The sequence below is a fragment of the Protomyctophum parallelum genome (genome assembly GCF_964188405.1).
Source record: "Protomyctophum parallelum genome assembly, chromosome: 21".
Classification (NCBI taxonomy): Eukaryota; Metazoa; Chordata; class Actinopteri; order Myctophiformes; family Myctophidae; genus Protomyctophum; species Protomyctophum parallelum.
In genome coordinates this window covers 26,295,505-26,318,947 of record NC_139713.1, presented here as the reverse complement: position 1 = coordinate 26,318,947, position 23,443 = coordinate 26,295,505, and the positions used below count along the sequence as shown (strand labels likewise).

Sequence of the window (23,443 nt, the reverse complement as noted above, 5' to 3'; positions counted from 1 at the left end):
CTGTTTAATCGGTTCGATTCTCACCTCCCTCTGGGTTAGTGTCAAATTGTGTTGGGTGCCCAAAAGGTAGATTGTGATCTAACAGTAGATCACAAAGGCTATATGCAGGTAGACCACATGACATAAAAACTGATAATTCAAATATAAATCCTCTTCTTGCCATCTGCCACTTGGTTACTTCATAGATTGACATCAAGAAGGGCCTGTCGGGTCCCTTCACGACTTCTATAGTAGTGCTATACCCCCACTACAATTACTTTTTCAGTAATGTTGTGAGCAAACATCAGTAGCATTAGTTTTATAAAAAAATTGTGAGGCTTAAGAACCCGAAAACCTACCTCTTCCATACGGAATGGGAGGAATACCATCCCCCCCACCCCCACACACACAGACACGTTTGTCTTATATGCACCACTTATGTGCCACTATTCCAAAGCCCCCTCAGGTAAAATATTTTTTGTGGGTAGATCTTGTTGAACTGGTAAACAAGTAGTTCTCGAGACAAAAAAGTGTGGGCACCCCTGCCCTAACTGCATGCTCCTGGTGAGCAGGTTGGTGCCTTGCATGGTTTCCACCACTGTCAGTGTGTGAATGGGTGAAAGTAAGGTAACATGTCATTGTTTCCGACCTCCCGTTAAGGCGAACGATTACTAACACTATCCCAAACCCTAACCTCAGTCTTAACCGTAGGTCGCTAACCCTAAGCAAATAGGGGGCGAAAAGAGAAAATGTTTGAAAATGTTTGCCTATAACGACATTCCAAAACTAGGGGTGCCACGTTGAAAGTGGTTAATAAATGTATGGTTGCATACAATGAAACTTCAGGCATCGATTGCAATGAAATCGGATTAATCAGCAAAAACAATTCAGAGTTGAGGACAACATGCATAAAATAACTGAATTTGAGGCTAAATGTGAACACTAGGGGGTGGCAACCACTGATGTCCCAAATTACACCCATGCCAGTCGGCTTGTAGATCGATCAGCGATTTTCACTAAGTATGTATAGTGTGTGTGCATACTCACGTGGGGGGTCTTGGCTTGTAAGAAGGGTTCCAATGTAAAGAGGTTAGGATCCACTGCTCTATGGGACTTTAGACCCTCCGAAAGTTGTCTGGTTGCTGTTGAAAAGTGTGTGTGTGTGTGTGTGTGTGTGTGTGTGTGTGTGTGTGTGTGAGACACAGAGAGAGAGAGTGCGCTTTATCAGGTGCAGTATTCATCCATCTTCAACTGCTTATCCGGAGTCGGGTCGCGGGGGCAACAGTTCCAGCAGAGAGCTCCAGACTTTCCTCTTCAGAACTTTAGAAAATCTGAGGTGTTCCAGGCCAGTGTGACGATGTTACAGATGTATAAACCCCCCATCTGGTCCTTGGTCTGCCCCTGGGTCTCCTCCCACTGGGACGAGCAGCGAGGACCTCCCTAGGGAGACGATCAGGAGGCATCCTTACCAGATGCCTGAACCACCTAAGTTGGCTCCTTTAAAAAGCCAAGAAGCAGCAGCTCTACTCAGAGTCTCTCTCGCGTAACCGACTCATTTCGGCCGCTTCAACCTTATTCTTTCGGTCTCACACATCATGACCATAGGTGAGAGTAGGAACGAAGGTGCAGTATTTCAGCTAGTAAAGCAGTGCCACATACATAAATATGAAAAGAAATGTTTAATGATGTTTCGGGGCCTTTTCAAAACAAAACAAGACAATTGCCAAGAACTTCCTGTTGTTCCCCCAGGTTGTTCGACCTGTCCGCGGCCCCCAGTTGTTGAAGATCGCTGCTTTTTAAAAGATTCACACAACAAAGTAGGGTGGCCACAATTAGTTACTGATTTAAATACAAAGAAAATCACCCGAGTTTATAGTTATTAAAAAAAAAACACACAAAAAGGACACACGGGACAAAGAATGAGACGAGACGTTATGTATTTACATTATGTAACAACGATGTTCATTGAGTCGTTCATTTTGCCGTTACGTAACCTACGTAACGGCAAAGTTCACTGAGTCACCAGATCCGGGAAGACTTATTTCTTTCTCCGCTGTGTGTGTGAACGCTAATTGTACGATGTATGATTTGAGATGAGTGAACTGTTATAGGACAGTGTGGTTCTCAACCTTTTCTGGACCAGGGCTAGGGATGGGGGCCGATAATCATTATTATTGTTCGTCGTGATACAAAATACATGCTCACAATAATCGTAATGTATCGTGAAATTGTCCTGCGTCAAACACTAGGACGAATTAGCTTTTGTTGAGCTGCAAAGTTAGCGGCACTTAACGTGCTTAACGTAAACTTAACGTAACCCTCTATGATTGATAAAAACTGACCTGTAAAGAGTGCATTTGGTATGCTCTTACTTCACTCTACACAAATCGATTCGCCAAGGAAAGCAGATCTACAAGTTGCCGGGCGTTCAAGTGGTTAAACAAAAGTGGCATTTGAAGTTTTAAGCGTATTTTGATTATGGCGATAATATTGTTAATCGCAATTTTTGCCACAATAATCGAGGCATGTCATTTTCATATGGTCCCATCCCTAATCAGGGCCCACTTTGTGTTGGCGTCCCACGACCATATCTGACAAGCCTAACGTCCGGCTGCCGTGTTAAGGGGACAGATAGGTGGGCCATATCTGACCAGCCTAACGTCAGGCTGCCGTGTTAAGGGGACAGATGGGTGGGCCGCGGTGCATTTTCAGAGCATGTTCATTTTAATGGTCAATCGATCGATAGTGGCATACTGTAATGATCAATCGATAGATAGTAGAACACTTTAAGTTCCTAATCATTGGTTTCACAATGAGGCTTTCAAAGGGTTTAAAGAGAAAACGGGGTGGAAGAACTTTATGAACGTGTGGTTTTGTTCGGCGTGGGGGGGGGGGGGGGGGGGGTCGTTATAAGCGGTCTCGGCTACTGTTTTAGGCGCCAAGCAATTTCTGAAGTCTTTTTTAAGATGATCTCTCTCTTTAACGCGCGCATACACACACGCGCGCACACACGCACACACACACAACACCCGGAAAAAAAGCACACACCTCAGAAAGTGAACACCATGCCACCACACATACAGTAATTATGTTCTAAAGTGTTTACGAAGCAATTCATTTCGTTATGTCCCAAAGGAAAAACAAGACCAGCAGAGCAGCTCGACACATCGCCCACCGCCGGGGCTGATGGGAGCAGGGAACTCGTTGAGCGTGTGTGTGTGTGTGTGTGTGTGTACTGTGGAGGGGTGTACTCTAACCCCGCCCCCCAGCGTTCATGTCCTGCGCCGCGTTGATCTCCATGGGGTCGTCCTTGAAGTTCTCACACTGCTCCATGACCTTTCTGCATGAGGGAACAAATATCAGGGCTCATCCATATGGCCGTACGCACACAGCAGTGTTGTTTTTGTCATAGTCTTTGGAATAAAACTTGAGTAAAAATTTAGTTTTAGTCACATTTTAGTCACCTGGAAAGTTTTAGTGTTGGTCTAGTTTTAGTCGACTAAATATAGTGAGATTTTAGTTGACTAAATCTACAGTTGATTTAGTCGACTACAATGTATTTTGTCGGGCCTCGATGCCGTCGTAATGGCTGATTTTACACATGCTGAAAATAGCCGATCTACAAGCTCACAACACTTTGCAGATAGAGACTTCTATTGGTGAATAGTGACAAAGCCCTGGACCGGATGTTGACGGAATGCACTGAAGTCTATGAGCGTTACATGAAGCCTGTGACCAGCGCTGTTTTCTGCCACCTCATTGGCGGAACTCTCCTTCAATGGCTCTGGGCCGCAACACTCGAGCGCAACCAGTTTTGGACATTTTTCCAGTGACAATATTTAGCAGAACAAGATTTTGTCATATTTTGGTCCTCATACCTGGCCATGCTCTTGGTGTCCTCCTGTGAGCTGTCCAGTTCCAGGGCTTTCTCCAGAAGTACTATACCGCCTTCCTTTATCAGCAGAGGACAATACTTGGTAGCTGGAAGAGAAGACAACAACAGCAGATGTTCAATGTTCTTCCATCCATTTTTGAGTGGTGCAACCACTCCCTTACGAAGTTATGTGTGTGTGTGGGTGGGTGGGTGGCTGGCTGGGTGGGTGCCTGCCTGGCTGGGTATGAGTACGAAAACAGGATGGTTGTTTTCCACCACCTGTGCGCTAGCACACGCGCGCGCACGCACACGCACACGCACACGCACACGCACACGCACACGCACACGCACACGCACACGCACACGCACACGCACACACACACACACACACACACACACAAACTGTATGATGATTTCGGGTGTGCAGTACAGTACAGTGACAGTACAGTACAGTAGAGGGTACAGTAGAGGGACCGGCACATCGGTAACCCTGTCATTTCTCAACCATTTCGGATGCGGGGCGGCACGCCGGAACCGGTCCGGCCCCCTGGGCGCGTTCCTGGGGGTCTGGAGCTTCCCCCCCACCCCCGGGGACCCCCACATGGTAACTGTCATTTCTATACCGTTTCGGAGCGGGGCGGCTCGCCGGAACCGGGCCGGCACCCTGGGTGCGTTCCTGTGGGTCTGGAACTCCCCCCCCCACACGAAGTTGCACCACTCACTTCACACAGGTGTGTTTTTTAACCTTGTAAAACAGTGGTTCCTAAACCTTTTAGCTCGGGACCCAAACTAGTGAAAAAGGCAGATCTGATTAGATCAGATCTGTTGTAGAACAACATCGGGGACCACAGAGGTCCAAATGGACCCATTGGTGCCATAGCAGGAGAACAAATTGAAACCCTTGTTCGTGCCAAATCTGGGTTGCATGTGCAGGTTAAACAGTGTCCCACGTGGCCCAGTGCTAGGGTGTTCATACTCACGGTATACAGTGACTAGGTTGAACAGTGCTAGGGTGTTAAAATACTCACGGTATACGGTTACTAGGTTGAAGAGTGCCCACGTTGCCCAGTGCTGGCTGACTGGAGCGATGCTCTGTGGTAGGAGCCGTAGGATTGGTTCAAATGACCTGGGGAGAGAGACGGATGAATGAATGAATAAATGAACCAATGAATGAATGAATGAATGAATGAACGAACGGACGGACGGACGAATGAATTGATGGACGGACGGACGGACGGACGGGCAGACGAATTAATTAATGGATGGATGGATGAGTGAATGAAAAGCTTTATTTCGAACATGAAATTATTATTATTTGGCCTTACAGGCCACAACAAATGACAAAATACTATAATTTTACAGCATGAAATTGTGTACCAAATCTTATTCAATGATAACAAAATATTCAACATTTTGGGTTTGAGAGGCTTAATGTCATCAAATGTTGGTCCGTGACTCAAATGCTGAATAAGTAATGGACCTTCATATGAGAAAGGTTGAAAACCACTGTCTTAATACATTGAGACCTGAGGTTAAAATTCAAAAACATTCTTTTAAATCACGAGTTTTCTGAAAAACCTATGTTTCTGTATCAATGGTGCTCAGACAATTTAATGTGAAGGAACCCCTATACAAACTTATATATAATTGGCCACTGACCCCAATCTTGTATAACAGAGCTTGTAAAGCTATGGTCAGTCACCTGTAGTTAATGTTGCGTCTTGAGGTGACGTCCCAGCTCTGAATGGCCTCCCACATCTTGTCCATGACAGAGTCTCTGGTGGGCTCCTCCATGGTCCACGACTCGTTCCCGTCGAACATGATGTGAGAGAGGACGCCGCACGCGTTGTACGACACCTCGATGCCGTCAGCCTTGCTCTCCAGCAGGTCACTGTCAGTAACAGAGACATATAAACACATGAGAAACCTCATCACTGCCAGTAACAGAGACATAGACAACTGAACTGGCTAGGGCTGGGCAACTTTGGGCAAGTACACCACAGTGCGTTTTGGAGATGTGCAATACTGTCTGCTTGACAAAATCTCATGATGATTACTATCAGAATCAGAATCAATCTTTATTGTCACATTACAATTAAGGTGGGTGAAAAACTTGGTTGTGCAGGCTCATATTGCAGTTACAGGTAGAGAGAGAAGAACATAAAGTGCATAACATGACAAAGTGAGTGCATAATAAATAAAAGTTCATCATGGGTGCATGTATGTACGACTAGGCTATAACAAAAAGACTCCCTATTTCCACAAATCAGTTCAGACTGTGCAACAAAACTTAGCTCTTGTTCAGCAGTCTGATTGCTGACAAGTACAAGCTGTTAAAGAGTCTGGTATGGTAGTACAATTTACAATTTAGGCATTTAGCAGACGCTCTTAATCCAGAGCGACTTACATTAAGCAAGAACAAAAAAGCATGGGAATACATCACATAAAAACATTTATCAAGAAACATGCGTAAGCTAAGAAAGTAACAGTGGAATATCTATATAATGAAGCTATACATATAAACTATACATCTATACTACTATGCTATACATAATATGTACTATGACGTGCTATGACTACATACAATGCAATTATAGTGCTGTCTACATAACATGCTATAAGTCTGTATCAAATGCTATCTAAGTCTACAGAAATGCTATCTAAGGGGGTGGGGTAAGTGCTATGGGCCATGATGGAGTCTGAAAAGGTGGGTTTTCAGACTATGGTGGAAGATTGGGAGTGATGCTGCAGTTCTGACTGCAATGGGAAGTGCATTCCACAGTTTTGGAGCCAGAAGGGAGAAGAGTTTGGGACGTGTGGAGCGGTACTTCCAGCTTCCCTGCGTTGGCTGATCTGAGTGCGCGGGAGGGTTTGTAGGGTTCGATCATACTTGCAAGATATGGGGGAGCCATACCTTTGGTTGCTTTGAATGCCAGCATCAGAGTTTTGTATTCTGTGCGGGCAGCGACCGGGAGCCAGTGGAGGGAGCGGAGCAGGGGGGAGACATGTGAGAATTTTGGCTGGTTGAAGACCAAGCGAGCTGCGGCATTTTGGATCAGCTGGAGAGGCTTAAGTGCACATGCTGGTAGGCCAGTAAGGAGGGAGTTACAATAGTCGAGTTTTGACAAGACTGTTGTCTGGATTAGGAGCTGGGCTGATTCCTGGGTGAGGAACGGTCTAATTCGTCGTATGTTATAGAGTGTGAACCTACAGGATCGAGTGACAGCTGTGATGTGAGTTTTGAACAAGAGCTGACTGTCCAGGACAACACCAAGATTCCTGGCTGTTGGGACAGACGTTACCAGGGCGTTGTCTACGGAAATAGTTAGCTCCCGCATAGGGCAGGACTTAGCTGGGAAGAAGAGAAGCTCAGTCATGCTCCCGATGCTCCTGAATCGCTTGCCTGGCCGTGGGTGCGGCAGCGGCTTGAACAGGCTGTGGCGGTAAATGTCCCTGATGATACTTTCCGCTTTAGCCACGCAGCGTCTCTCATGTATTTCCTGGAGGGGGGGGGGAAGCTGAATATAAATGATCTTACCTGAAGACAGAAATGAATTGTCGGGTGAGGAGTTGTGGTCTGAGCGCTCGAACCTCCGCTACGTTGCCCAGCAGTCCCAACATGTTACGATGCAGCTCCTGTTTGTCTGGGAACTCCTGGAACCAGAGCGCCAAGGGAAACACAGTTTGAAATCTATGTTGTAGCTTTGCACAGCCACAGTGAGACACAATCGCTGAGCCAATAAACAGAACTGTTTAGCATTCTAATAGTGAGCATAAGTGAGAAGTGGTTAAACAGTTTAAAACGTTCTAAACAGCGAATGATTGTTCCCTACACTAGCTCTCGTATCCCCCCCCCCATATTCCACCTCTCCAGGAAGCTGCCATTTCCGTTCACAAAAACATAATTTCAATCTACATTTAAATTTAAATGTATTTGTTTTTATTTCCATTTAGCTAAGCAGCAAGCTATATATGCTTAGATGATTTTGATTTATATTAGAATACATTTGCGTGACTGTAAGGACGAAACGTAGTGTAGGGATTAGGGAACAATCGTTTGCGGTTAAACACGAGTGAGCAGTAATAATGTGGTTAAACTATAGGTTACGAAGGTAACCCTGGTTGTTTAAATGAGGTACTAACGTTCAGACACTCCAGGAACAGGTTCATTCCTCGACAGTTGAGGAACATCTGACAGTTGTCTGGCGTCTCGTCTGTGATGTTCCACAGAGCGCTCCACGAGAACTCCATCACCTGATCGCACTGGAGAATACACGTACACACACAAAAATGATGCCGTCTTTTGAAAGATCGAAAGAAGTTTGAAAAAGTAAAATAATGAGCGATATATTGTCCAAACTGTTATATCGGTCAGGATCTAACCACATCAAAGTCAAAGAAAGGAGTAAACGACTCACCATTCCATCCTGTAGCTTTTTCTGGATCAGATTTAACATCGTCTGAGGAGACAAAGGGAATGTTTCACGGATATATTTTAGGATCAGTACAAAAACATTTCCACCAACATATCACAGTATATACTGTACAATTGAGCTGGTTGTGAGCGCACAGTTCAGTTGGGCAAGTCATAGACCGTGACGCAGAGCTGAAGCATGTGGAAGCGCCGCTTCGGCCGCGATACTTCCCCGACCCTACCCCTGCCTTTTCAACCCAGCTCTGTGGTTTCCCTTTCCGTGATGCGCTGGCCCGGGAATATACGCGGACAGCGGAAACACAATATTTACAGAGAAACAACAACATGGAACAGCGGATACACAACATTCACGTAGAAACAACACCAACACACAACCTGCCCAGCACGGAAAACACACGGTCAGTGGGCAAAGATAAGGTGTGTGGGTGTCTCCACTGCCCACGTTAGCCTGCGCGTTCCCCCAGTTCCCCCCGAGCAAACGCAACGCAACACACTCAGTGGAGCCCGCGTCATACAGCAGATCAGATGCTCCACTCCTTACCCTGACAAAGCCCATCTTGCCTACGGCCTCTTTGTGCTGGTTGTCCACCTGGCAGACCAGGGCGTTGCAGAGGTGTACGGCGATGCGCTGGATGGACTCGTCCTGCCGGGCCGGCTCCAGGATGTTGAGCAGCAGCTGGTTCACCCTGGAGTACTGGAAGTCCAGCTCCTCTGGGATGCTGAAGTTACACAGCGTCAGGCAGCAGTTCCTCTGGACCTGAAGACAGTAACACACACTAGACCTTTAGTTTAAATTAAACTCCAGCTCCTCTGGGATGGAATACTAGGTGTTTACATGCCGTTACTGACAACATCACACCCACAAGGTATTTTTTCAGATTAGCCAGGCTAATCAAGGTCTAAATGTAGACCGTATATATATAGACGTTGAAACGACGTTGATTCAACGTCTAATCTAAGCCTAGACTATTTTTACCCCAGTTTTTAGACATTTATTTTCCATTTAGATCTATTAGACTACAAAAATGCTCAGTGGGTAGGGACACATACATCCGTAGGCAGGAACTGGAGATGGCAATGAAATCCATGGTCTCGACCGTGATCGAAAAATTATGATGACTCCTTAGCTGAGAGAGAGCTGAACAAAGGACCCCCACTAAAATTGCTGATCTACAAGCTCATCTTGTAGATCCTGGGTTTGGGCGCTCCCCATAACATTATTTAATATTCTGTGCTTATTCGGTTGCAACTCGGACGGGGCTGAGTCCGCCCAATCGAACTTCGCAACGTTCTCCACGGCAACCCGCTCGCTTTAGCCTGCTCGGTGGTGGCTCTCGTTGCTCAAGCTCGCTTGAGACGCTGTCTAAAACTATAGGGCGGTTAATGGGGAGGATTTCAGTGTAATATGTACAGATTTTGGGGTTTTCCAGTAGTGTATTACAAATTCAATCCGTGTTATTTCACCTTGTTTGGGTGAGACCGGATTGATTCAAAAGACTATGGCTAAAAGTACATCCAAATTTGCTGTCAAAATCAACACTGCTCTGAGTGGAGAGTGCCTTTCCCTTGAAGTGGTGTTAGTGTGTCAGACTCACGGTGACCTCCTGGTAGTGTTCCATTCCATTCAGCACCACCTCGATGACCTCTCTGCGCAGCCTGACGCTCTGGTCTCCTCGGTACTCTGTGTTGGTGAGGTAGAAGAGTGCCGCGCTGCCCGTCACCTGGATGGTCTTATCGTACTTGTGGCATTTTAACGCTGCAATCACCAACTGGAGGGAACGGAGAGAGAAGTGTTAGATTCTTAAAAAGTCTGCTTTTTATAAAGTCTGCAAGTCTACCTGTAGAGCTCTGAGCAGCTGACTACAGTGCTGCATCCTACCTGTAGAGCTCTCAGCAGCTGACTACAGTACTGTATCCTACCTGTAGAGCTCTCAGCAGCTGACTAAAGTGCTGTATTCTACCTGTAGAGCTCTCAGCAGCTGACTAAAGTGCTGTATCCTACCTGTAGAGCTCTCAGCAGCTGACTAAAGTGCTGTATTCTACCTGTAGAGCTCTCAGCAGCTGACTACAGTGCTGTATCCTACCTGTAGAGCTCTCAGCAGCTGACTAAAGTGCTGTATTCTACCTGTAGAGCTCTCAGCAGCTGACTACAGTACTGTATCCTACCTGTAGAGCTCTCAGCAGCTGACTAAAGTGCTGTATCCTACCTGTAGAGCTCTCAGCAGCTGACTACAGTGCTGTAGCCTACCTGTACAGCTCTCAGCAGCTGACTACAGTGCTGTATCCTACCTGTAGAGCTCTCAGCAGCTGACTACAGTGCTGTATCCTACCTGTAGAGCTCTCAGCAGCTGACTACAGTGCTGTATCCTACCTGTAGAGCTCTCAGCAGCTGACTACAGTGCTGTATCCTACCTGTAGAGCTCTCAGCAGCTGACTACAGTGCTGTATCCTGGCGATGTCAAACAGCTGGTTGATGGCTCTGTGCGCCAGCTCTGGACGGTGCTCCGTGTACGTCTCGATGGCGTTCAGGACCTGTTCTTCATTCTTAGACCCGGTCACCTGACACAAAGACACAATACCATACCACACACACGTTACTGAGGGAACACCACACACACGCACTAGTGATAAATAACAGTATACCACACAGTCACACACTGAGAGATGCTACGTATATACTACTACTCCACGAGTCCCACGTAGCCAGACAATTATTTCACAATCTCCGAATGCGACTGTGTGTATATACAGAGTCTGAAACTACACTTCCGAGAAAGGAAGCTGCTATCTGTAAAATATATTTTAATGTGTATTTAAAACATTTTTGAATTCCCATTTCTGATAATGCTTTGACTCATTTGATTTAACACATTTCTGCCACTGCAAAGACAAAACAGGGAGCAGGGAGGAGGCAGGATATTCGCTTTACCCCCAGATCATTGTCAGTCAATAATATATTTTGGCTGATTTTCTGAGTTTATTGGATTGAAGATTTGACCAGGAAACAGGGAGAAAGAGACAGGAAGTGACACGCAGCAAAGGCCGTCGGGCTCTGGAATAGAACCCACGACTCGCTGTCAGGCTATATGTGGTATATTGATTGATTGATTGTATTCAGTTTGTAGAACAGTTCAAATGAAAGTACAGGTCAATACAAAATCTGCTACGAGGATAAAACCATAAAAAGCACCAAGACTTGCATTACATCAGGGTCCTCTGATATACTCCGTATACCATGTGCATTAACCACTATACGCAAACGGCGCCCCAACTTAAATCTAATTTAAATGTGCCATTTGTCTGGCTCTACTTACTGTAGCTCATTCGCCGCCGAGATCATCTTTTAACACCTTTACCTACTTGGGCTCTCGACGCCGAGATCGTCTTTTGATGCTTTTTTAAATAAATATTGATTACGGTTCACAACTCTGTTCTACTCTAAGCGCTTGTAACACTTCCCGGCTGTGTTTTTGATCAAAACAAGCTTGATTTGCGGCTCATTTCTACAAATGATATGATCACCGGTTACAAAATGTATGTTTTGTGTGAATGAAATAACATTTGTGGGACCTGTTACATAGCGATTCATCACTACCTGTTTCCCCGTTTCCGAGAGAAACGGCCTTCAAAATAATACGATTAAGATTGAAGTTAAACACTTTTAGTGCCGGAAGTGCATCAAAATAGGAGCTCTGGGGTGCTGGAGTTGTCTGATCGCTATTACTCTGAAAGCCATGAACCGGAAACACTTTCCTAAAAAAGTTGACTTGACAAATTTACCTTAACAACCCGATAATTTTAATTTATACGATATATGATCCAAAAAGCGTTCATATTTTGCGGGAGAGACGGATGAGGAGCAGAAATGAAGTGCCAGCATATCGATCCATTCATCACCACGGAGAGCGCCCTGGATTAGGAGATACAAGTCATTCTTTCCGCCGCGCTAACATGGGAGTCAATGACAAGCTAATAGTTGCACAGAGCGTTAGCATACGGCAAAAAAAAAAATAGGAAAAATTCTGAATATTCTTATCTCGCCCCGTGTCACTAGGACGTCGCTATGACGTCCACAGACGTCCAAGGCTACGATCGTTTCTAATCCTTATGACGGTCTCATACGTCGTATGTAAAAATTGTGTTTTAATGGTGGCGTTCTACTAAGTATCAATTAAGCCACCAGATGGCGGTGATGGCGGTAAAACAGTTTTAAGTATTATGAATCCAATTGTTAAAGCGACGTTTCCCTTTAGTTACTTCTATATACACAGTTGTGCTTAGACATAAATAAAGCGTACCTTATATGCAGGGATGTGCGTGACGTTACACAGAGTGGTGTCATATAAACCCAGGAACTGGAGCGGTCTGGCCAGCTCCTGGAACGGATAGATGCTGCTCTTGCATGGTTCAATGCTAGATGAGGAAACAACAACACTGGATTACACATCGTGAAAATACGCACTCTCTAATTTTGTATTATTTTACTCATCATCATTTATTTAACTCATGACCATGATCACATGGTTTGGAGCACAGATTCGTAAAAGTATACAATCGAAAGTATACAATACATTACAGATTACACGATATACATAGACATATTGGAAGGCTTTCCCTATTTGTACAGTGGAAGAAAATTTTTCAGAAAAGCACCCAATTTATAGATTACTTTTTGTTTTTCAGATTTTAGTAATGCAATTAATTTAAACAGAATGGTGGGTAAAAAAATAAAGTGGCAGGTATTTTTGCCTGAAATTCATAATGCCAGTATTCTTACATTCCAACAAAACATGATACTCATCTCCAATTCTGGCTTCATTACATAGGTTACAAATCCTCTGACTTCTTTCCAATCCTTTATATCTACCGATGACCTTTGGGATTCTTGTGTTGTTTAGCCTAAGGTTGCAAATAGCCTGTCTATACTTACGGTTTTCACATAGAAGGTATTTTTCTAGTTTGAACTCTTGTTTGTATTCAACATAGATGTCACATGATGTCATACTATTGAGTTCTGACAATAACATTTTGCCTGTGTTGAGGAAATTACTACCAGAATGCAATACATTGAATATTACTTTAACCAATTAAAGGTGTTATGCTTAGCTGACCGGGATCCCCAGGGTTCTATTCTAGGTCTGTGCCTTCTTTTTATTTACCCCCTACACCAAATCTCTTTGCCAAAAATAGCCAATCTAAAAGCTCAACATGCCGCATTGCGACACGTTGTGAGCTTGTAGATTGGCTATTTTCAGCGAATGTTGACCCCAGAATAGAGACGCAAGTGTCCCATGTGGTTGAGTAATATGTTTTGCGACTTATCAGGACGTACCTACCAGCTGAAATAAAAATACAAACTGATCGCAAAATATTTAATGAAAAGGTTAAACACTGGTCGAAGTCAGGCCAGAGGTGCGAACACTAGTATGTTAAGCACATTTTTAAAAGTTGATGTCACTGCTTTCATGGGTGACATTTGGGAATGTTATTGCTTTTGTACTTGTAGAGCTTCTTGCATGTCCTTTTTGTTGTTTTTTATTAGGTAGATATTTGTAGGCTGGTTGTGAGCTTGTAGATTGACTATTTTTGGTGAATGTTCACCCAAGAATGGGAATGCTGGAGTTTAAGTGGTTCATATAAATGTTATTTTCATTCTGTCACAATGGAAACAAATATTATCTAAATGTTTCCTCACGACATGCTGTATCTCAGAGGGCAAGATCTACATAATGTCATGAATGTAAGGTGCTGTAAAATAAGTAAATGTAACTCAAGGGTGCCGTGGATGATAAACATTATTTACAGGGGTGACCCGAGAGAGAAATGTTTGAGAAGCACTCACCTAGGGTTGCCCATGGCGTCCTCGAAGCGGGGGACAGTGCAGTTGTCCTGCATGACGTGGCCTGAGATGTCCAGGGACAGCAGGTAGCGCAGCCGGTGGACGATGACCGTCAGAAGCTTCCTGGTCATCTTGAACTTGGAGTTACGTCTGCTCTCCCTGGAGATGTCCAGATGCCTGCGTGGCGGTGCATGGATGGATGACAGTGGAAGAGTTTAAGCCTTTATAACAAATATGTTTGTTTTTTCATCTGTGTTCCTACAATTCCCAAGATGCATTTACATTCGGGTTTATCATACAAGAGTGTCACATTAAAATGTTCAGGAATCTCCATCTCAATGCCAAAGATATCAGTTAGTGTTAAGTGTGCAACTCATCGTAGGTCACTGACTGTCACAGTATGCCACCAGGTGACCAAATTGAGAATAGCAATTCAATTAGAAATCTGCAGTGAGACTTACAATGAATGGATGGGTCCTTACTGCTAATGATGACACACCATTTCTGACAATGTCATCAAGGCCGACCAAAATTTGATTACAGTACAGTAGACTAAAATCTTATCCATTTAGTCGACATTTCAGATGGCTAAAACGTGACAAAAAACGACATTAAATTGTATTCAAAAGACTATGACTAAAACTAAAACTAAATGAGCTGTAAAAGGTAACACTGTATATTGTGCTTCTGCAATATGCACATTTGGATATTTCTCTATGATTTACTAGTGATCCGCCACATCCCCCCTTTTCTTTTCCTTTCACTTTCGTTGCCTTAATCGTTTTTTTATTTTGTACTTCTCACTCTCCTTTTATTGCTGCCGTCTCATTAGGGAGGCAATGTTAAATATTGTAATATAATATTCTATTGTGAGGTTATGATACTGTGCTATGCTAATAAAAATGTAGTGTCTACTCTGATAATAATAACAATAAAATCAATAGGTTGCAAAAAATACCAAAGTAATAACCCTGTGGCTCACCTGAGGTTGGTGAGCTCCAGCAGCGTGGCGAGCAGCTCCTCGGACAGGTCCACGTTGTAGAGGACCAGCGACACCAGCCGCTCTTTCCACTGGGCCAGAAAGGCTGTGCGCTGCAGCGTGACGCGGGACAGGTCCAGAGAGGTGAGCGCCCGCAGCGGCCGCAGCAGAGCCTCTGCGTCAACCTCGTCCGACAGGCCGCCCAGGTTGAGCATGCGCAAACGCTCGAAGCCCTGCACACAAAACGCAGAGAGGTTTATCCACTTTGATGATGGAGAGGGCCACTGTATTGCCACACTCACCCCAGAGGGCCACTATATTTCCACACTCACTCCAGAGGGCCACACTATTTCCACACTCACCCCAGAGGGCCACTGTATTGCCACACTCACCCCAGAGGGCCACTATATTTCCACACTCACTCCAGAGGGCCACACTATTTCCACACTCACCCCAGAGGGCCACTGTATTGCCACACTCACCCCAGAGGGCCACTATATTTCCACACTCACTCCAGAGGGCCGCACTATTTCCACACTCACCCCAGAGAGCCACTATTATTTCCACACTCACTCCAGAGGGCCACACTATTTCCACACTCACTCCAGAGGGCCACTATTATTTCCACACTCACTCCAGAGGGCCACTATTATTTCCACACTCACTCCAGAGGGCCACTATTATTTCCACACTCACTCCAGAGGGACACTATTATTTATACACTCACTCCAGAGGGACACTATTATTTATACACTCACTCCAGATAGCCACATTGCATACAGTCTAGTATACTGCCAGGCAGAATCCTCTTATCTCCGTATTACTTTTTTCGTAAATGAATGGCCTACTTCGTCATTCGATATATCACACAAAAGTAGCAAACATAGTCGATCTACAAGCTTAAGCTTGTATACATTTTTGCTACATTTTAATTGGACAAGCTCGCAACGTCCCATCCCCTATAGCCCGAGCCTACCTCGAAGTGGAAGTCCGTCTCGAGCGCCTGCCGCGACACGGGGCTCACGTCGTCCTCCTCCTCGCCCACGCCCACGTCCTCGCCGCACGCCAGTGGGGCTCCACCCTTGCGGAAGAAGATCTGCGTGCAGCCGAACAGGCTGAGCGACACCAGCGTGTCCCGGAAGCACGTGAGCGTCTTCAGGCTGCGCGCCGACAGGCTGCTGCAGCTGGTCAGGGTCAGCTCGATCAGGTCCTGTAACAGACAGTAGCAGTGTATATATACTGTATATGTTACTGTACAGCTCGATCAGGTCTTGGACCAGTAGCAGTTAGCAGTATACTGTATGTGTTACAGTACAGCTCGATCAGGTCCTGTAACAGTAGCAGTATATATAATATATATATATATATATATATATATATATATATGTTACAGTATTCGATCAGGTCTTGCAACAGTATATAATATAGTAGGGGTGGGTGCGATTCACTTACTTCCCGATTCGATATGATATCTATGCATAGGGTGCCGATTCGATTTATATTGAAATTTATTGCGATTTTGCCCCCCAAGTTTGTTGCTTTTTGAGGAGCGCTAGCCCCTCCTATGCCTAGTTTTGTGTCTCTGTGTGTACCCCATAACGATGGTTTGATTGGCTGAGGGCTTAAAAAGTGAGGACAGAAAAGTGAGGACGCCAAAAAAAGTGAAACTATGTTTTTGCCCACCACTAGTATATATGTTACAGCAGTGGTTATCAAAGTGGGGTCCGGGGACCCTCAGGGGTCCTTGAGAGAGTTCCAGGGGGTCCCCAGCTAAATGACAGACAGTTAGGAACCAAATTGACCCTTATGGGTCTGTAACTGAGAGCGTACAAATGGAACGCTCTCAGAGTTAAATTAACACTGATTGTACAATATAAATTGGGGTCCCGGAGATGGAAATGCCATTAAATGGGAGTCAGAGGCCTAATGGGCGTCCTTGAAATTAGAATGGTTGAAAATCACTGCTAGAGCCGTAAAACAATCTGCTCTTATGGAGGTCCCTGGCATTATCTTTTCAAATTGGGTGATAACTAAGTGTCAATTTGGGGGTCCTTGATATGAAAATGAACTACATTATAAGTGGAAATCAAGTCAAATCGAAAAAGGACTGCTCGTTTTCACCCCAGTGAGTTTTAACCAGCAACGTACATATTCTATCTAGCCTTGTGTAGCTGCTAATAAAAAACAGTGCACCCATTTTACGACCTTTCTTCTTACTGTACTGTGAAGTGGCCCTTTAATGGGATAATAATATACTGCTATGCTATTGAAGCTGTCGGGTCTACAAGCTCACAACACGTCGCAGCAGCACAGCTATTTGCAGCACACAACCGAGTAAAATCAATCATTACCATGCCATCAAGGCCCGCCAAAAATATTTTTCCGTTGACAAAATCAACTGGAGATTTAGTTGACTAAAACTAGAAGCTACAACTAAAGCTAGATCAAAAATTGAACTCTGCTTAGTGAATAGGTGGTTTTCAGACTGCGGTGGGGAGTGAGTCTGCTCTGCACTTCCCGTGTCTGTAGGTGACATGTCCTTGATTGCACCTGAAAATGTAATTATTCCTGTACATAATACATATTTCTCAAACCGTATCTGTATCATATGACAAATCTTTGCTGTCGGGCAGACAGCAAAGATTTGTACGCTGTAGGGATTTTTTGTCGTCGTTCTTCTTCTTCATGTCCTGAGGCCACAGGGCTGTCATGTCCTTGACTGATGTATGCCTTCAGTCCTGTTCTAAAACGTTTACTTCACTCAGCAGATCTAAAACTGACTTTCTTCCTCTGTGCCGTGGGTTTTGTCTTCGTTCTTGGGAAATCGACCAACAGGAATGTTTATTAGTATTGCGATGTATGGGGTGATTACAGCAGTGGTGTAAAGTAACTATGGTAAGTACATGTACTCAATTTTGAGGATCTTTTACTTTACTGTCGTTTGTCCAATTCTCTGTACTTTTACTCCACTACATCTCAGAGGCAACTATGATAATATTACTCCACTCCACTATTTGAAAATGTTAGTTATTTTGCAGATTTGTATTATTATTAAAACATTATAACAGAGAATTTCTACATTGCAGTAATTATACTTTTACTTGAAAATGTGAGTACTTTTTCCACCACTGGATTACAGCCAGACCCTTATCAAGGTATTCCTACTGATCCACTTTAAACCTGGGGTCCCTCTGGGCTCTATACTACTGTATGTCAGCTGCTTTATTCCCTCAAGACCAAATCTATATGCCATAAATAGACGATCTACAAGCTCACGTCTCGTAGCAACGCTTCATTGTTTGTCCCAGAATAGGGACGCTGGGGTTTCTTTCAAGTCATTAAAAGGTGTACGATAAGATTGTAGTTTCAAGTTCATTCCCATCATTGAACAGAACAGCGTATTGTCTAGTAAATACGGTTGCTCTCACACTACACACAATGTTACAACAAGGACATTGTTACCTCTTGCAAACTTGTACTGTAAAACCTGTATTGTGGAACATAAAGTCATTATATGTAATCCTACCTCCAGGACCTATTCCACCCCTACAACCCCAATTCTTCCTGCACACACACAGTCACGTTTGTCCCTAAAGCACCCTGGCCGAGGCTCCACACATCCAACCTAGACCTGAGGTTAAATCAAGAGATTGTGTTTGAGTTTGGAGATCAATGAATGGAGCCGACATACTGTACTGTATACTTTAACCCAGGGGGTTTCAACCAGTGGTCCGGGGACCACCAGTGGACCTTGAGGGGGTTCCAGGTAGCTAAATGATGGAGAGTTGGTAACCAAATGGACCCTTATAGATCTTTTAACTCTTGAGATTGTAAAATGAAACCAAATGGACCTGTACACTCTCAAGAGTTAAATTATTGCTAAACAACTGCATTAGTTAATTTACAATACAATTAGGGAATGTAGAATAATTGTTATTTTGATTAACGTTTGCCTGTTATCTCTCCTGTGGTATCGTACCACGTCAATACAGCATGGAAATGTGGACAAATTCTTATCCAACGACAACAAAAAGTCGACCCAAAAAGTCGAGTCTGAGAGGCAAAATCTCTTCAAATGGTGGTCTGTGCGGCTCAAATGCAGATTAAGGTGAGGTCTGGTTAGGATGTCCCCCCCTTTCCTCGTTTATCCTTTTATCTTTTTAACCCTGTACTGTTATGTTTTGCTTTGGTTTTTTTCTTAATAAAGTCTGTTCCTAGTCTTCCTATTTAAAGCGCTTTGGGTATTTAGAAAAGTGCTATATAAATTTAAGCTATTATTATTATTAATAAATAATTATTTATTAGGATTACAGTGAAAACATTTCTCTGGGTTGTTGTTTTTTTTGTTCGGCCCACACAGGTTGGGAATACCTATTGTCCCAATCTTCGACAACCGTAGGCGTATGCATAGCACTCTATGTGTATACTCATTGTACAGATATTCTACTGTTAGCTTGCTTATGATCCTTGATTAGTTATATGTATTTGATGTATACCATAGTTATAGTAGTACCATGTGTTGTTCCTGCTTACTGCAAGTCGCTCTTCATTAAGAGAGTCTGCTAAATGCCTAAATTGTAGAGCATCAATTATTATATGTAATCTTACCTCTGGGACATGATCAAACCCTACACCCTGCAGTCTGTCCCTGAAACACCCACAACATTCCACACCTCCTACCAGTGTTGATTTTGTCGATTAAAAACTATATAAAAACTACATAAAAACTAAGCTTAACTATGAATGAAATATATTGACAATTTCGTCAACAAATAAAATCTAGAGGTATTTCAACACCATCAAGGCCTGCCAACATACATTTTAGTCGATTAAATCACGTGTAGATTTAGTCAACTAAAATCTTACGGTATTTAGTCGACTAACAGTTAAACATTTCAGATGACTAAAACTAAGACCCATTGTCTACCGCAGTCTAGCTGAAACTCACCTCTTGTGACTCCACCTCAGCCCCCTAAAGCACTCCTCATTCCTTTGACAGTTGCGAGGAATACTTATACAAATGTATGCCAGTTACTTGTTCATGCATGCTGGGAATGAATGTTATTTAGATTCATGTGTATCGACTACGCCAACATTTCCCTGGATCAGGGCCCAGACTTGGAAATCTAGAAAGGTCACGGACGTCTTTGGCCCTACAACGACCCTGTTTGCATCAATATGTGCTTGGATGCACGCACGCACGCACGGCGCACGCACACGCAAACAAAAGTTTGATCTGAACAAAAGTTTGTTCGGATCTGGGACCAAACAAAGACCCTGAAGTGGGAACCAACGTGGGTGTGTCACTACTATTCAGGTTGGAAGATGCAAATGTATATAAACCATACAAAAAGAGTCTCGTGATAATCAGGCTAGGCTGGGACAGTGACTGACCTGCTTCCGGATGGCCTCCAGGTCTCTGTCCCGCACAAAGTCCTCCCTCAGACGCACCCTGGTGAGCCTGGTGCTGCGAGGGTCCGAGAACAGCTGGAAGAAGCCCTCCTGGGGCTCAAAGGTACTGTCTGTGTGCACCAGCTCCATGTACCTGTTCCACAACGCACACATTTCAGAAGCAAGAGCATCAAAATGTCTTCTAAATCTAGTCAAAATTTAAAATTTAAAACATCAACAAATCCTACATTACTAAATGAATGGTCAGGGACCACCTGTTGAAAACCCCTGACATAGGTCACAAGCTCTTAATACTTTTCATGGGTTCAATGACCCAAAACAGGTAAGCCAGGTTGACTTGCATAATTGCATAATTACATCATTTCGCCATAAAGCAGATACATCTTCAGGCTGCAAAACACATATAGATGACCACATGAATGTATGTGTGGGATTAACGTACGTGTTGACGAGCCTGTCGCAGATCTCGCTGGGCAGGAAGATGTCGGAGCGCAGGCACAGCTTGCTGCGGTTGCTGGGGTAGCACATGGTCTTGCGGAGGTTCCGCAGGCAGTAGGCGGTGCACAGGGTCATGAGGGTGTCCGGGCTGTCCTCAGCTTTGCACGCCATGGTCAACGTGGAGTGGACTGCTCGCTTCCCCCTGGTTGGTTGGTTGTGGACTGCTCGCCTCCCCCTGGTTGGTTGGCTGTGGACTGCTCGCCTCCCCTGGTTGGTTGGCTGTGGACTGCTCGCTTCCCCCTGGTTGGTTGGCTGTGGACCGCTCACCTCCCCTTGTTGGTTGGCTGTGGACTGCTCGCCTCCCCTGGTTGGTTGACTGTGGACCGCTCGCCTTCCCTGGTTGGTTGACTGTGGACCGCTCGCCTCCCCTGGTTGGTTGGCTGTGGACCACTCGCCTCCCCTGGTTGGTTGGCTGTGGACCGCTCGCCTCCCCTGGTTGGTTGGCTGTGGACTGCTCACGTCCCCTGGTTGGCTGACTGTGGACCGTTTCACCTCCCCTGGTTGGCTGGTTGGCTGGCTGGCTGGCGTCCGGGAAGGGGGAGGAGGGGAGAGGGGAGGGGTGGGGAGATGAAGTGGCCGATCGGTCCTCGCCTCGCCGAGGGGGGCGGCAAGGTCACAGACACCAATTCTAGAAAAAAAATATATATATATTTCTGAATTTTTACAAAAAGTGCAAAAATTCAGATCAATTTGGGAAAATTAAATAATAATAGTTTTATAACTTTTTGATACTTCCACACAACTACATCTGAGACATCAATATTTAGCTTTTCATACCACTACAATTATTTGACACTCACAGCTTTAGTTACTTTGCATATTTAGATTACAAAAGATACATTAAGTCAGTGGTTCTCAAACGGTGTTCCGGGGACCACCAGCGGTCCTTGGGGGGGTTCCAGGTGGTCCCCAGTTGAATGATAGAGAGTTGGTAATGGTAACCAAATGGACCCTAATTAGATCTTTATCTCTTGAGAGCGTAAAAGTAAATGGTTTGACAAAATGTCAAAATGTTATCCAACGATAACAAAATATTCTTAGTCTTGGGTCTGAGAGGCTAAATCTAATCAAATGGTGGTTTGCGGTTCAAATGCCGAATAAATAATGGGCCTTGATATGAAAAGGGTTGGAAACTACTGCATTAATTACTATGTAGTATGTATTATTACACGGTAAGCAGCACCAACTTTACCAGCTAACATTAAAATAATAAACACACTAATACATTAGTAATTACATACTTAACCTGTATGGTTATTATGCTTTGTAACTTTGTAACCTTGTTTGGAAAAGTGCAATATATACATTCATTATCACTATCATGATCGTGAAATAGACCATTCTACAAATAGAGTACTTTTAGAACAGTTTTATACTGTAGCCGTAGGTATGGCAATGTTTTGTACTTTAACTTTTAACAGTGTTTCCACATTGTCATTGTAGTACATTACTTAAAATAAATTAAATCAAGAGTTCAACCAGTGATGCTTATCATATAAACCTGAAAGTAGCATATAGACGACAATCAGACATTTAGTATGCTAATGTTATTAATGTTAGCTTGCTGTGATGTGTGGCCGCAGGCTACAATGTCATATCAGATAGTAGATATATTTACTCTGACATCACCACAAGAGCTATAGTTACAGTAATGTAAATTTAGATCCAATGCATTTTACTTTGACAGACCTTCTTTGACACAGTGCTATAATTACATGTAATGTAACGTCAGATCAGAATTACCACAACAGTTATAATGTAATCATGTATAATGTCAGAATAGATGCAGACACTTTGACATTGGACAAAACCAGAATTAACAAACATCTTATCCATTTACTTTGACAGCGAAAACTGTAACCTCAGATTACATTTACTCTTGACACAGCGCCACGGCACAATTCCATGGCAATGTAACGTGAGGTCAGACTAGATACATAATACTTTGACATTCCCCCCACCACCTTATACAGTATATACTTACATGACAACAAACAACACAGCTGTAGTGTTGTGCTGTGTATGTGGCAGCAGGCAGAGGCTGGACACAACAGAACAGCGGGTCAGAACAGCTTCAGAACTCAGTTCTGAAGCGCCACTGATCCATCAGCATCAGGTAGAGTTTGGATCAGAACAGCAGCAGTGTCCTTTACAACGGGCTAGCTAGTAGCCATCGGTAGCCATGTACACACACACTCTCTCTCTCTCTACTCTAATGAAGGTCTCTTTACCCTGCTGCTGTGTATGTGACTGTCACTGTGTCTCTCTGTGAGTGTGTGTGTGTTGTGCGGAGGAAGGAGGATGTGTGGTGTGTTGTTATAGTGTTGTTTTGTTGTGTTTTGTTATTCTTCCATCAGTGTTCGTTCTTCACTCATCCAGAGAGCTGCTCTTTTTCCACCGATGTCAACAAACAACAGGCTCCTCCTC

At 44.2% G+C, this 23,443-nt stretch overlaps 1 protein-coding gene across 1 annotated transcript; it reads right to left on the bottom strand.

Moving 5' to 3' along the window:
• Positions 1-1,643: 1,643 nt before the first annotated feature.
• Positions 1,644-23,443, bottom strand: zer1 (zyg-11 related, cell cycle regulator). Its single transcript, XM_083794285.1, has 17 exons — positions 23,001-23,443; positions 20,961-21,644; positions 20,501-20,651; positions 16,083-16,316; positions 15,110-15,339; positions 14,131-14,304; positions 12,587-12,701; positions 10,701-10,847; positions 9,884-10,057; positions 8,830-9,045; positions 8,272-8,313; positions 7,997-8,116; positions 7,392-7,507; positions 5,556-5,744; positions 4,882-4,979; positions 3,858-3,960; positions 1,644-3,319 (listed from the first exon to the last, which is right to left on the bottom strand). The coding sequence occupies exons 2-17, from the start codon at positions 21,125-21,127 to the stop codon at positions 3,232-3,234; spliced, it is 2,364 nt and encodes a 787-aa protein (XP_083650411.1). The 5' UTR covers positions 21,128-21,644; positions 23,001-23,443; the 3' UTR covers positions 1,644-3,231.

Coding starts and splice junctions, on each gene's coding strand:
- zer1 (XM_083794285.1), bottom strand. CDS start 21,127: ATGGCGTGCAAAGCTGAGGACAGCCCGGACACCCTCATGACCCTGTGC. Junction 10,848..12,586: donor CGCACATCCCTGCATATAAG/GTACGCTTTATT, acceptor TCTTTGTGTCAG/GTGACCGGGTCTAAGAATGA. Junction 8,314..8,829: donor GCAAGATGGGCTTTGTCAGG/GTAAGGAGTGGA, acceptor TTGTCTCCTCAG/ACGATGTTAAATCTGATCCA.